The 15,638-nt window shown below is 35.8% G+C and overlaps 1 protein-coding gene across 1 annotated transcript in view; it reads right to left on the bottom strand.

The window, feature by feature from the left end:
* LOC106053108 (C-type mannose receptor 2-like) overlaps positions 1-15,251 on the bottom strand; it is a 41,527-nt gene extending 26,276 nt beyond the window's left edge. The window contains exons 1-13 of the mRNA XM_056004421.1: positions 15,031-15,251; positions 13,649-13,828; positions 11,811-11,962; positions 10,299-10,415; positions 9,625-9,734; positions 8,278-8,417; positions 7,422-7,762; positions 6,215-6,327; positions 5,276-5,334; positions 4,055-4,146; positions 3,497-3,569; positions 1,836-1,874; positions 92-255 (exon numbers count right to left, since the gene is read on the bottom strand). Coding sequence (XP_055860396.1) covers positions 92-255; positions 1,836-1,874; positions 3,497-3,569; positions 4,055-4,146; positions 5,276-5,334; positions 6,215-6,327; positions 7,422-7,762; positions 8,278-8,417; positions 9,625-9,734; positions 10,299-10,415; positions 11,811-11,962; positions 13,649-13,828; positions 15,031-15,112 — 1,662 coding nt within the window. The 5' untranslated portion in view covers positions 15,113-15,251. The remainder of the gene's footprint in view (positions 1-91; positions 256-1,835; positions 1,875-3,496; positions 3,570-4,054; positions 4,147-5,275; positions 5,335-6,214; positions 6,328-7,421; positions 7,763-8,277; positions 8,418-9,624; positions 9,735-10,298; positions 10,416-11,810; positions 11,963-13,648; positions 13,829-15,030) is intronic.
* Positions 15,252-15,638: the final 387 nt, after the last annotated feature.

The raw sequence follows: 15,638 nt of genomic DNA, 5'->3' as shown, positions 1-15,638 counted from the left end.
TTTTTAAAAGAATATAACAATATATAACTTACACCACACATTAAAAATGAGCCTCTAAATGAGGATATTTAAATTATCTATGAACTGGTACCTGATGTAAAAGGAAATTATTTTCATCTTCTGAATGTAAGCTGATGAGTTCTGCCCCTTTGCTTCGGCAGACGTCTTGTGCTTCCCTCCAAATTTTTGAGTCTTCGCTCAAATAATAGCAATATCCGCCATAATACAGCCATCCTCTCTCTGCACACCTTGGGGCTGAGTTGAAGTATATTACTTTTAGTTACAATGAGTGTAAATTGTTTGTTTTTCTTAATTCCTACTTGCAGCTCACACATTTTTCAAAGTTAGAAAAAAAAAAAGGTGAATGTTTGAAGCAGGAAGTAAAAAAAATGTAATAGTTAATCTCAGGCAGAAGTTTCGCACATAATTGTGTGGTTGGTTAGCTCCTTTTTATAGAAGAGGATTACCAGCTCCCGTCGCCTCATTGTGGCACCTCCGAGGAAACGTCCGCCCGGGGAAAGGGAGGTGCCAAGAAGGAGAGCTAACATGGCTCCCAGTGAGCTACCACTGTAGGCTCTAGCGTGTGTACCTGTACGTGGTGGGGATGTGAAAAAGGCTTGCTAACCAGTCCGAAATCCCCAACGCTCCGTTCCCCAACGGGGGCCATGCGAGTGGGGATGGTCCTCTCGGGTGTGATGGGACAGTATATGCATAAGGAGGGCCCTAAGTGGGGCTTGGGCCTCCTGCCCCGCCTGAGAGGAGGATCTCATGTCGATGCTTGGAGGACCGTCAACATGACAAGCCGGGTGTGATTACATGATTACCTAGTTGCTGGGGGACTCCAGACAGAGGGGTTGGTGAAGAGCCAATTTGTTATCCTGGCCAGGGGATAAAAGCCTTTCCTGGGTCACATGGTTCATAATAGGGATGCCGTCATCTCTAACTCTAAAGTTACTTGATTCCGCTCCATTTATAGAACTAATCGTGCTAACTCAAATGTGGTGGGTTTGATCTCTTCTCGTTATCTAAGTATAATAAAATATAAATGTTTAGTTGACTATATTATCTACAATATAAAACTCTTGGTCCTGACACTCATTCATTCATTCACTTATAATCACTAAATCTCCCATTTGCTGTGCGTACATAAACCTTTTCTTACCTTAAGCCGGAGACAACTAAGTCATTCTGATTTTAAAATATGTTTTAAGCTGCACCAATGCAATTAAAAATATTTTGATTGCATTGTAATAGAGATTCTCATTTATGAGCCATTACTAAGATAGATAGTTTTTCAGTATATCTGATGTACAGAATATAGAAAGCATAGATTTTGATGTAACGGTGTACAGAATATAGATTTTTTTTTTGAATATTTGTGTACCATGTGGCCAGCACAACGACCAACCGCCTTTACTTTCCCAACTAAAGTTAGGTACCTATTACAACTGGGTGGAGTAAGGGACGCCCTAAATTATCCTAATATCCAAAATTTTAGTCTTCACTGAGATCCGAACTCAGGACCTCCAGAATTGGAAGCCAAGCACTCAACCACTCAGCCCCCGCTGAAATATAATTATTATTGGCATTTTTTAAATATTTCAAACTCTCTTCTGATCTTCCGTGTTCCGTTCCTTATATCACCTCCACCTGTCTCCATATTTCTTTCTCTTCTTTATCTATATAACACTTCATCTTAAAAATAAAATAGTATTTTTTAAAAAATACTAAATCCTTTTAAAACGCATGGTTTATCAACACTTAAAGAATTATGTTGTTTTAACACACAATAGGCTAAACAAGAAATCATATTATTTAAACTCTAAATAAATCACCTTCAGTAGTTGTAAGGTATGGTCTAACAGAAGTTGAACCTGAGAAATGAAAAACAAAACATGAGGTTTAACCCCCCAAAACAAATGTTGGCACATATATTAAAGTAAAAACAAAACATCGCTTGTTATGACGACTATATGATACATATATTTAAATAAAGAAAACATGAGAAAAAAAACTTTATTAAAAAAAAACAAAGCTTATATTAAGTATAGTGTTATGTACGCGATTAGAGAGTAGGTAAGTTTTGTTAGACAAATATATTGTGCATTGTTTTTAGCGACGGTAAAAGTAGTGACTTAGTAAGACAGATGAATGACGCAGTAGACTCAGGCGAACAAGAGACCAACATGCCGAAAGTATACAGGTACTTTTGTTTTAGGTGTTAGTTAGAAATAGCGACGTTTAGGAAGACTGGACGGACTTCCCAGTGATAAATAAGGGTGTCATTTTTATATTATGTTATTAAGTATACTGTTAAATTTTAATGTTCTGTGGCTAACGTGGAATAATAATTGAGATAGAATCGAAGTCAGATAATATTAGACCACAACAACAGTGCGAGATACATTTTCATGGGTTATACCGTAATGAAAATATTAAGCCCATACCTTCAGCATCATGGAGTATAAAATGATAGTGTATTCGCCATTATAAAAAATTGTTTTCAATTACGTCATGTTTGAATATTTACAATAGAAATAATATCTATAATTATGCACTCTGGTAAAATTGTGTTACATGTTAATTTAAATTAATTTCATCTGTTACAAAATGTTATACTGCGAGTCTGCGACTAATAATTTTTTAAAAATCATTTCTGTTTCAGTTGTCTGGCACACCTGTTCTCGAGCATTGTCACGGTACAAAATTCATTAAAAATACTTTTTAAAAAAGACAAAACCTCCTTTTTGCAACTTATTGAGTTATTGTTTTTCTCTAAAAAATTAAGGAATGTTATATTTAAAAATATGTTTGTACCCCCCGGCCCCTTCCCTTTCTCCCCCTTTTCAATAATAAGGATTTAGATTTAGACGGAGATTTCCGAACGCGATATTTTTTTTAAGAACCGATGTAAGATCTAGACCTACATTCAGTCTCTAGCCAAATTTATAATTATTTATTTTACTTTGAAAAATTAAAACTGTCAAACTAGAGTTTACCCCGTGTTGCCAACGAGCTACTCATTCTTTTCTCAACGATATACATCAACTGTTAAATTTTTGAGAAAATCGTTCGTTAGAGCTGTTTTTGAGATCAGCTGTCAGCCCACCCATACAGGTACCTCTATAAAGGAATTGTAAAAAAAATAGGAACTTCCGAAGGCTCAAATATGAACAATTTCAAGTTTTAGACGTCAGATCATATAAAGATCAATATTTCCGAAGTTACTAGGCAACCGTTGATAAATCGTCATCCGACACTCACCCCCTTCCCTGCCCCACACACGCACAATTGAACATTAAGTACGTCAGTAAGAAGAAAACAAGTTTAATAACAAATATTTAAACACTTCAAAGTTTTGTTTCATCATTACTATCACCCAAAAAGAAGTAGCACTTGCTGGTCTATCGTAACTGACAGTGTCAAAAATTTACTAATGCGTTTAAACATGACGTGTTTTAGGCCATGTAAAGTGTGAAAACACGCAAACACTTACCCATATCCTTTACACACACGAAAGACCTGATTGTGTTGCAGTTGTTGTCGTTCCAAAATCCCGACTCAGGAAACTGAAAAAGAAACAGATCGTCAGGAAAAAAGAATGGCACCTTTAGCATTTCAATGAAAAAGTAAACAAAGGAACTGTTTCAACATTTCATCGATAAAGTTTATAAAAAAAAAAAGCCATTGTAGGCTTACTATAATACTATACAGGTAACAAGCCAGAAGTACCCGTAATGTGATGTCATTATAGCTGTAAGTATAAATCACAGCCATTCACAGCAGGATTCAAACATGAGGCAGTAAGGTTCCCAACACAAGTTATATTGTCATCACTTGTACCTGATGCCCTCCCTTCCCCAAGTGTTTATATGAACTGAAAAAACTTCCTTAAGTCAGAGTGTTGTATTCTTTTTTTACGATTCCTAGACTCACTCTTAAAAAACTTTCTTTTACTCATCTGTTATTTTTTTAAATAAGACCATAGGTGAAGCTTTAATTCCAATGTTTCAAACTGTAATGTATATTCTCAGGACTAATTCTCTTTCTTTACCTCCACACAATCTTCAGAAACTGTCAAACTATTTGGTTCATCTTTTGACCAACGCTTATAGTCGAACGGAGATCCATCTGTCCATTCAAAATCTAAAATTTAAAGGTACACATAAGCAGGAATTTATACACTATATAAAATACAAACTCAAAGATTGCCCCCTAAAGCTGACATGTAAGTAATACACTTATATATTAATATTAATAATAGTAATAATAATACGGCTATGACATGGACACATAACGTATGTGTTTCAACAATTCAAAGAAACACAGGGGATGTATTCAGAACATAATATATATTTAATGAAGCTTTTGGAATAACTATATCTGTAAACAACTCCAACGAAAGCTGAGCTATTAAATATACTGCAAACTATGAAAACTGCCTTATGCTGTACTTCTACTATTAATCACAAAAGACTGCATTGAATTCTGTTTCTATTTAATGAAACTCGACCATGGCAGTGCCTGTGAATGAATACTCTTTCGTTTCTCACATGATAATAATAATAACAATCACCAGAAAATTCCTCAGTGGACAATTCCACAGTGGACAATTCCTCAGTGGACAATTCCTCAGTGGACACTGACAAAAGGACTAGAATGAATTTTGTTTCTTATTAGCAAATCTCAACCCTGGCAGTGCCCGAGAATGAATACTCTTCCATTTTTAACATGATAATTATAATAATATTAATTAATTGATTAGACATAGCAGGTCACGAGATTCGCCAATGGGAAGAAAAAGCAACCCACGGAAAATTCCAGGCTCTGTTTACATGATGACAATATTGACAAGGCTGATTACATGGCTTAAAGCAGGTCGTCTCTGCCGTGTAACAGAAGGCTTTGCTACAACCAATGCAGGACAGAGTAGCTAGAACTGAGAAGCATATCTCTAAACTCAATGATGTTGATAAATGCTGAAAGCGTGGAAATACTAGTAGCTAGTTAATCTGTTGAAAACGTAATGGCAGGATGTTCAGCTATATCAGAATCTCCCTACTTAGGTCTACGGAATCAAGTTGCTAAATTAATACAACATCTGGCTTTGACACATTATATGATAAAGAGAGAGAAACATTCTTATTACAAATATTCAATCTAAACGGGATAAACAAACTGACATACAACACTAAGTAATGGGCTTCCAGCTTATGCGGGCAGCTAAAACATAATCATTTCTTTGTATATGCACAGTATGGAAAACATCGGATACCTGTTTCATTTGATGAATCATGTAGACCAATCCATATTAAACCCAAACCATGATGTTTCCTACAGATGGGAAATAAAAATACAAACTAATAATACAATGAGATTGCATTAACCCTGGCTCTTAACTTTCTACAAAGAATTGTAACAAGACAACCAGGTATGGTTAAAAATTCCTAGACCATTGATTGAGAAAAACACTTTAACCCAATTTGTAATCCATTATACAACAAAATAGATTCACTACATTACTTCGTCTAGTGAAACTATATCTGTAGCCTTTTCTACAAACTAAATAAATACGGTATATATGTTTACTTTTGTGGTAACACTTTTAAGCTCTTCAATAAAACGGCCCACAAAAAAACGCTCCACATCTCCAACACAATAGCCCTCAAATTTTTTATTTTTTTTTTGTCTGTTTCCTTTTATAGATTATGCACAAACACTTCCTAGACCCATCAGTTTGGCCATTGTAGGGCCTATAGTCTGATAAAACGGCTGAACTTGAATGATTAAAATTGCTTTACCTGATAACCTTGCCACGCTATTGTTGATATAGCTGATTTATGTGTATATCGCCTTAAACTAACATGGTCGGCGAAGACCCTTAGTTCATTATATTTATCTTTTTTCCTTCATTAAAAATTTGGTTCCTAGTGCTGTATCTATGTAATACGTCGCATTATTCATTGTTTCAGCATTTAGCTTCACATGTGTATATTAAAGTTTGCTGCCAACTACATACTAATTCTTTTCCCAAAGATTTACATAAGCTGTCAAATATCTGGGAAAACATGTTTGAGCCGTTCTCGAGAACTGTGTTCAGGTTCCAATTTTCAATTTATTTTTTGAATCGATGAATTCGCAAGCTGAATAGAGGTATTCGAATAAAAGAGAAAGAGTTTAAGAGACTGTGGCATTAGCAAGGAAGAAAACTTACATTAACTTGGAGAGATCATTGTTTTCTAAGAAGCTATGAATGCTGGGTAAATTTGCCCCCTGACTCTCACAGTGATACCTAGCTCCATGCCAGCTTTTTCTCTCAAGAAAAACCTTTGGGAATGCAATAAAAGTAATGTCAACTTTTAAAAAAATTCTGTTAACTGTATTGATATATATATATTGCTATTTTTTTTTCTAATTAACACCTTATTTGCATTTTTGATTGGTAATGGTATGGAATGATAATATTTTGTTACAATTTTCTATAATTGTGTGATGGACCACTGGTCAGTGTGTGGACTATTGCGTCTGAGTGACCTGTGGGGTGGTCGAATGTGTGGCGACCTAGATTATGTGGTCAAGAGAAAGCTGTTAGTTGCTGTGTTGTACGCAATTCTATGTGAAGCTGATGAAACGGCTAAAATAATTCATATTTTTTTGACTTGAAATACTTCCTATTATTGATGTTATTTAGGTGAAGAAGATTTTGTGTTGTCCATGGCGAATTAATTGGCCATTTTTCAGAGTTACGGAATTTGATGTCACACACGTCTGGTTAGCACCCCCAGTCTAAATAGAAAATGTAAATGTTTTAATTTTGTTGGTCACATGAAGCCCTCGCTAACCGTGAGCCATAAAAACAACAACAGATGACCTTTACATCATCTGCCCTAGAGATGGCAAAGTCTGAAAAGGAAACTTTAAATAGTATAGTCTGTTTTAGCCAGCTTGGTTGTGTTTTCTGGGTCGTAAGGTGACTCTAGCCCTATAGTCCACATTGTGTAAAAAAAAAACAACAACATAGATACTGTGAGTATTAGAGGATTTCAAACCTCCCTTATGAGACACGTACCTTCCAGGAGGCAGGCAGCGAGAGTAAACAATGAGCTAATGTACGCATTTGGATTTGTTTAACAAAGCTTTTAAGAAACGAAAATGTGATTCTGAACCTTTCCTGACATGCTCCTTATGAGTTGTCTTTTCAATCTCAAGTACTTCACTAGTTGTCTTCTCACTTCCATTCACTCCGTAAGTTGTCTTTTCCTGACCACTTTCTGCGTAGTTGTGTTTTCGTTCCAAGTACCGTTCCTCCCCCACCTCTTACATAGTATAGGACTTCTAGTTACTTCACTAAATATCAAAATGAACAAGTCATGTGACTAGCTACATGGTTAAAGCGTTTCTTGAAAAAGATAGCTAAATACCTTGTAACAGCTAGTATTTCTTGGTATCCAGCCGTTCGAGCAATTTTGTTGAAGTCCGTCACCAGCTTCTCGAATCTCTAAAGATCTGAGGAGTGTTTTTTCAGGAGAAATCTTTATGTCCGTCTGAGGTAGACTCTGTTTTGAAGTGTTGGTCAGTAGAGGATGAGGTCCTGGTACTATACGTCTGCTTACTATAGAGCGGTTGTTCGCGTCAGTACTCGTTCTTGAAGTTGAAATATTAATAGGGATGTCTTGCTTAGTCTCACACAGAAATGGCAATGATGTGTTACAGCTCTGCGTCTCCCAGGCCAAAGATTTCAGGGCGACACATCCAGAGATTTCTGTTTATAAAGAAAGAATTTAGCACAACTCATGCACATTAATCAAGAGATGAATCAAATTATTTAACTTTAAGAAATCAAAAACATCTCTCTATCAGGCTCTTTGCAAATACTGCTCAATACAAAACAGCTACTACACCCCTCCCCGTCATCTCCGGAGTTATATCAATATAATATATATATATATATATATATATATATATATATATATATATATATATATATATATATATATATATATATATATATATTCTTCTTCTTCACAATTAGTTGCCGATTTCCTGGCGCTGCAATATCGAAAATTCGAAATTTGTTAAAGGAGTTGCCAACTAATATATGATAAGATAAATTTAAATTTAATTCTTTAATTATATAAGTGAAGGAAATATCATTTGATTGATTTGAGAGGATGCCATTTGATTAAATGATGATATATGACAATTTTTTATTGTTTTTTTCTTAATTACTTTTTTTTTTTTTACTTTTTTCCTGGATTCCATGAAGGCATTTCTAACCTTTATCTCCTGATATCCGAGGGTATGGATCTTGTTCTATTCCACTGTCCCACTGGAGGCTACTATTATAAAATGATAAACCGGTCCATAAGGTTATTGAATGGACTCTTAAAAATGTCTTTACAAACAGAAGTGTTTGCCTGTAAGAAAAAAAAAATAGAAATAAAAATCCATCGGTTGGGTTTAAAATCCTTGTGTCCTGGGATCGAATCCCAAGAGAAACTAATATTCGGAAGTTCTGGATTTTAGGGCCCTCCTTCGTCCATTCAACTCTAATGGGCTCCTGTCTCAAGTTGTGGAAAGTAACAACGGTTGGTCGCTGTGCTGGTCACCTGACAGGCTGCTCATTAACCGTTGGCCAAATAACATCTTTTTTTTTTAAATATTTTTTTTTGTTTTTACATTATATTTATGTACCATAGATTGCAAGGTCTGAAAGGGGAACTTTACTTTGCTTTTTTTAATTCACCATTGCCATATATAAATATATTTGCATTCAGCGTGTGGCTAAAACAACATATTTTTGTATCGAACCCTAGCTACATATATTATTCATGGCTAAAAAGCCTAAGTAGAAGACTGAAAAACTAATTTACAAAAAATCTTTCCCTGGCGTGCAATGGGGAAACGCTTCTGCACTTGGTCTTCAATATTCCTTTGACGAAGAAAAGCTTATCAAATAACAAGTAAACAAAATCCCCATAACGTCTAGGTGAAGTACAAATCACTAAGCATATATCTTTTTCATTATCGTTAATTATTCTATCTATCTATCTATCTATCTATCTATCTATCTATCTATCTATCTATCTATCTATCTATCTATCTATCTATCTATCTATCTATCTATCTATCTATCTATCTATCTCTATCTATCTATCTATCTATCTATCTATCTATCTATTATATATATGTAAATACAGGCAGTTGGTCGTTGTGCTGGCCACATGACACCCTTGTTAACCGTAGGCCACCGAAGCAGATGACCTTTAAATTATCTGCCCTAAAGACAACATTACTTTTCGAAGGTACTTTTGGATTTCCTTGCCAACCTATCCATGATTTCCATAAAAGTTTGTATTGACATGTTGCTTAATTAAGCGTGAAAAAAACTATACCAGATCGAAGAGGCTGAAATGACCCAGTAGCCTATTTCTAGAACTTCGAGTAACTAAGTTATCCTACAAATTTCTGATTCATTCCAGAAAGGGTCCTTGGCTAAAAAAAAATAAATGAATTAAAATGACAATAATCTTTTATTTGGCATTAAATCATAACGTACCGGACACAGGTATAGGATTAAAAATAAACATTTTAAAATTATTTTATCGCTAAATATTTCGTCACCTGTCTGTGATAGTCACCAAGCTTTGACTCTGTTCTCTACACAATCTCTGAGCTTCCTCCCAAGGTCTACTCTCTGTGTAAAATGTATAGCAAGTCCTGGGACTTTGTTCCTGAAAATTATCAAGAAACAACTAGAAATCGTATTGTGTTTAAAATAAACATTCAAAATGACATTTAGTATACATTCATACCGGTAGCCATGTTACTTTTCATGAAAAAAAAGTTTGTCATAAAACTCTCATTTAAAATAAAAATGGTTGAAAGACTTCAGAATATTTTTTATTTTGAAATTATAGATCACTATGATATATCCGAGCCACATTTTCCCAAACGCTTTACAAGGGAGGGTGTTGACCATTCGTTATAGAAGCCTCAGAACTGACCTGCAACGTCACAACCTGTGGGCGGTTTAGACAAATATCTCGTTGTCACGTTGTACAGACCTGTGAGATGGAACACTGTTAGGTCTAAAATTACCGTCTGACAAAGAAATCTGGGTCAAGCATTTCAATCTATTAAATCTGGTGACCTCACAATTCAGGTGGGCTAATTTGAATATTCATAAAGTCGTTAGATCTAGTGACCTTACTTTCACAATGTCGGTGTGGGACACAAACAATACAAAAAAAAGCACAGGAAGGAATAGATCTTTTTTTTTTTTTGTAATGCATTACCATACAAGCCACTTTGTACTGGGACTGTGTATCGTCTGGTTCATTGTATAGACGTCTCTTACATATATAGCCACTGTCTGATATATACTGACAGTCTGAAGTCTTCCAGTCACCACTCTAGGGAAAGAATAAAGTACAAATAAAGAGGTGAAATAGATTCAAAACATCTTTATGTCAATACCAACGAGTTTTTCCATTACTTTAAACTGATAAGTAGATATATATATATATATGTATATATATATATATATATATGTATATATATATATATATATATATATATATATATATATATATATATATATATAGATCGATGGATCGATGGATAGATAGATATTTAGATAGATAGATAGATAGATAGATAGATGGATGGATGAATGGATGGATGGATGGATAGATAGATAGATAGATAGATAAATAGATAGATAGATAGATAGATAGATAGATAGATAGATAGATTGAAAGATAGATAGATAGGTAGATAGATAGATCGATAGATAGATAGATAGATAGATAGATAGATAGATAGATAGATAGATAGATAGATAGATAGATAGATAGATAGATAGATAGATAGATAGATAGATAGATGGATAGATAGATAGATAGATAGATAGATAGATAGATAGATAGATAGATAGATATATAGATAGATAGATAGATAGATAGATAGATAGGACACCCTGCTCGTTACCTTTACCTATCTCTTATTCTATTGGACTGTTGGGGCACCATGCAAGATTCGTCGACCGTCTTTCTTCATTCCTCTCTGTCTTTTGCCTTAGTTAGAACCTCTGTCAATAGCAGGCCCGTCCATTCTCTTATGTTGTCCTCCCATCGCTTTATCTGTCTGCTTCTTCTTCTTTTTCCTGGTACTGTTCCCTGAAGGAAGGTGTTTTGCGAGCCCCTAAGATCTTGTAATATGGCCATAGATTTTTTATTTGCGTTTTCTTACGATAGTTATTAGGTCATAGTGGGGTCCAATCGCTGCAGTAACCCTGTTTCTAATCTCTTGGTTTGTGATGCGGTCTTTGAATGTGATACCTAGGATCCTGTAACATCTCAATTCCATTGCTAGGATCCTCCTCTCTAGCTCTGCAGTCAGCGTCCGAGACTTACGCATATAAAAATGTGGCCATGACCAGGGAGCGCATCAGTCTGATTTTGGTGCAGAGGGCTAAGCCCTTGTCTTTCCATATTATTTTAAGTTTTGAAAGGGCTGCTGTGGACTGTGCTATTCGGGCCAGTAGTTCAGGTTTCGTTCCCTCATCTGAGACAATAGCTCCAAGGTAATTGAAGCTGCTAACACTAATCAGCTTTTCACCTCCAATACTGATGCCCCTTTGAAAGGCCTGTTGGCTATTGGTCATAATTTGAGTTTTTCGGCTTTTTGTGTGCATACCATATGCTGCGGGAGTCTTGTCAATGAGCATCCCCCAAGTCAGATTCAAGTCTAGGTATTGTATTATATTCTAATATTACACACAAAAAACATGTTCACTAACGTTCTACCTTTTGTTCAATGTAAAAACAAAATCCAGAGAACAGTTTCCGAAAAGCTTCAGACCCATTGCTAAGACCTAAAAAATGTAGAGAAGAGTTATCTGTCCAATGATTATCTTCTCCTGTGATCAAACGTTCAAGTCCAATCCAGTACTTGGAGTCTAAAAACATGAAAAACATACAAAAAATACCTTAAAAAACAAAAACAAAAAGCTTATAGGAAGTGTACTTGGATCAATTCGTTTAGATCAGTCATGTCATTACATTTGTAATAGATCTAGACCAACAACAATACATGTGTGCGGTTAATAACATTTGTACCAATTGTTTTTGTTTAGTCCTATTTCATGCTTTTAGCTTTCTCAATACGCTATGATCCTATCACTTTCTCAATACGCTATGATCCTTTCACTTATCTGGACCAGTTTTGAAAATTGGGGCGGGGGGGGGGGAAGAAAAAGATATCTGGGCTCTCGCCTCCTCGGGCAGACATGCTAACCATTCTGCCAGCGAGGTAGTTATGACAGGAGACGATCGTATAGTTATAGTTTGAATTTAGAGCGTTGAACTACAAAATGGACTGATTCAACTTATATCACCAATTCAGTCAAGTATAATTTCTTTCCCTTGTACGCAATACCAATCGAAATAATTAATTACCAAAATTTAATTAGCTAATAGAATTTTTTGATGATTGTGTTGTCATGTAAAAGAAATAATTGAGTACAATTTCAGCTTGATCCGAGATTGGGTGTGGGAGAAAGAAGGTGTACTAACTTTATACCGGACACACAGAGTGAGTTGATAATGGTAATGTCTTCAATTATGAAAATTAAGAATGACTGCGGTGTTTCACATGACAACGCAAACCCAGCTGCGACCTACATATTTTCCCAAATTTCATGCAGACAAAGCTGTTGTCAGCTGGTGGTCTATTTCAGTTTTCTTTCCGTCTTCTGCGCATGTCTTCAAAAAAAAGCTTTTGTTTGAGTCTCAAAGTTATGTCCCACAGCCTTTGTGATAGCTTTTTAACTGTTTCTTTCAGAGGCTATCTGCTGCCAGCTACTTTCCTCTCTGACAGTGAGGGCGAGATGGGCACCTCTGTTGCGCCGTCCGCCTCTAAGCTGGCCAAATTAGTTATTTGTAATGTAGTCGCCAGCGTATGCCTAGGATGAGGTGGAGGTATCTTTTATGGAAGCGTCCGAGGAGCCTTAAGTGCCTTTGATAGAGCACCCAGGTCTCAGAGCCATACAAGAATGTGGTGAGAATCATTGACTTATAAACATTGATTTTTTTCAGAGCCATACAAGAATGTGGTGAGAATCATTGACTTATAAACGTTAATTTTTTCAGAGCCATACAAGAATGTGGTGAGAATCATTGACTTATAAACGTTGATTTTTTCAGAGCCATACAAGAATGTGGTGAGAATCATTGACTTATAAACATTGATTTTTTTCAGAGCCATACAAGAATGTGGTGAGAATCATTGACTTATAAACGTTAATTTTTTCAGAGCCATACAAGAATGTGGTGAGAATCATTGACTTATAAACGTTGATTTTTTCAGAGCCATACAAGAATGTGGTGAGAATCATTGACTTATAAACATTGATTTTTTTTGTTGCTAGGTGAAGAGACCTAATTCCACCATACTCTCAGTCAGAGGCGGCCAAAAGCGCCAAAGACCTTTGCGAGACGGCTGTCTATTTCTCTAGACAGTGAAGCGACGTTGGATACTGTGCTGCCTAAGTAGATCAAGTGGTCAACAACATTAAGGAGATGGTCATTCACATTAAATACTAAATTTTAGAATATTGGACTCTCTAAATAATTTTAATTCTTACTGTTCGGAAGCATTGAGGAGATAAACTTGTTTTCTTCTAGGGAGTGGATGCTGGTCAGTTCTGATGACTCCTGAAGACATTTTGACCTCGCCTGTGGCCACGTGACGTTACTTTGAACTAGAAGATAGCAGCTGTCTTTATATTCCATCCATCCTTGACCACAGCTGCTGGACTGTCCAGCTAAAAATATATTTACTGATTTGAAAAAAGTTGTAGTGTTCAATACTATTGCATACGCATTTTATTCACATAAACAGAAATGAGTTTTTTAGATTACAGTTAACAATATATGTTTGAAAAATAAATGTAATAACATTTTTTAATATCAATCAATATACATAGGCATCTGAAATCAGTACATTATTTTAGTTGGTTTGAAACAATATTTAAAACAAGCAATAGAAAAAAAGAATTCTAAAAAAAAAACACATCCTATCGAAGGAAAAGAACTGCTAACTAATTTATCTGAAAATCACAGGGTTTAAAGAGCAATTTTTGTAAAGTTTTTACTTGATTCGAGAATAGGAAATGGGAGAAAAAAAAACATGTTCAAACTTTTTGCCAGACAGACAGAGTTAATTGATATAAGCTTTGTAATAATAAATTAGGAACAAAAATCTTTAACTAAATTTAACATTATAGACAATCATATCTGTAAAGGTCAGTTATTCTCATTAATTAATCGCACAAAGTAAACCACGGTTGATTTTATTTAAAGTACAAGATGAAAGCTATGTTTGAAACGATGATAAGATTAAGTGACGGAAGTTGATGTTCATGTTGCCGTGCATGCTAGTTAACGTGTTACTGAAGGAATAACTATCATCTTATCTTATCTTATATATTAAAGACGTTACTTAAAAAAAAAGATAACCACGTCCTACGTATTTCTTGTGTCAGTCTAGTCATGCATACTTCTCATCAAAGTCTTCTGTATTGGTTCTTTTCTAGCAAGGAAATCACCCGGATTCCAAAGCAAAGGTCCTAAACCTAGGTTCGAATGACAGTCAGACCATTAGATTCAGATTGTTACGTTCTGGGCTTGTCTGAGTCTACAAAATGTTTGTTTGTTTTAAATGTTTCGGATGTTCCTTCAGAGCTGAAGATAATTACTTCCTAGTCCAAAACCTCCCGCAGGACGACGGGGGATGGGAGCGGGCAGGGTTTGAACCCGGGACCATCAATAAATCCAAACGTCAGTCCAGCGCTCAAACCGCACGACCAGGCAGCCATCCTGGGCTTGTCTGAGTCTACACCACTGTTAGAAATACCTTGCATAGGTTTTTAGAAAAGAAATGAATTTTGTAATGGACATATAACACCATAGTGAATCTCTTGCAGTGCACACTTTCGTTTCTCTCAGAATAGAACTCATTACTTACTCAATCCTTCACAGTGACAGCTCACGACGAGTCCTAGAATCACAAATAGTTGACTGTAGCGACGTACAACAGTCACCGTCATTGCATCTGTTCATTCACTATTTACTAGCAGAAGTGTATTTGTTGTCCACTATGCTCTCTACTTTACTGTAAGGTCTATTATACATCCTATAGAGTGGTAGAGAATCTATTAATAGATTGTTGGACTCATTCCATGAATTGAAGTGCTAGGAGAAATGGTTTTTGTTAACATGTTAAACTAGGTCACTACACTGCGCACTAAACGCGCAGACACATTCCCAGTACCATTAGTGAGAATCTTTTGACAGTGGCGTTGCTAAGGATTTTGGGGACCCGTGGGGGCTTGATCTCTTTAGGGGCCCCTGCATTTTGACATTTGACATCATGACATGAGATAGTGGCGTAATATTTAATGTAAAAACAAATTTCGAATATTCATTTGGGGGACCATCTCAATTGGGAGCCCGGGGGGATTTTCAAATTTGGACTCCCCCCTCCACACACCCTAGCTACGCCGCTGTCTTTTACAAAAGTGCGTGACTTTTGCACTTTACAACGATTTGTTTTCCCCGTTGACTTAGCAGCAC

Source organism: Biomphalaria glabrata, chromosome 11 (genome assembly GCF_947242115.1).
Source record: "Biomphalaria glabrata chromosome 11, xgBioGlab47.1, whole genome shotgun sequence".
Lineage (NCBI taxonomy): Eukaryota > Metazoa > Mollusca > Gastropoda > Planorbidae > Biomphalaria > Biomphalaria glabrata.
The sequence above is the reverse complement of the archived record's forward strand: the minus strand, read 5'-3'. Positions and strand labels throughout refer to the sequence as shown.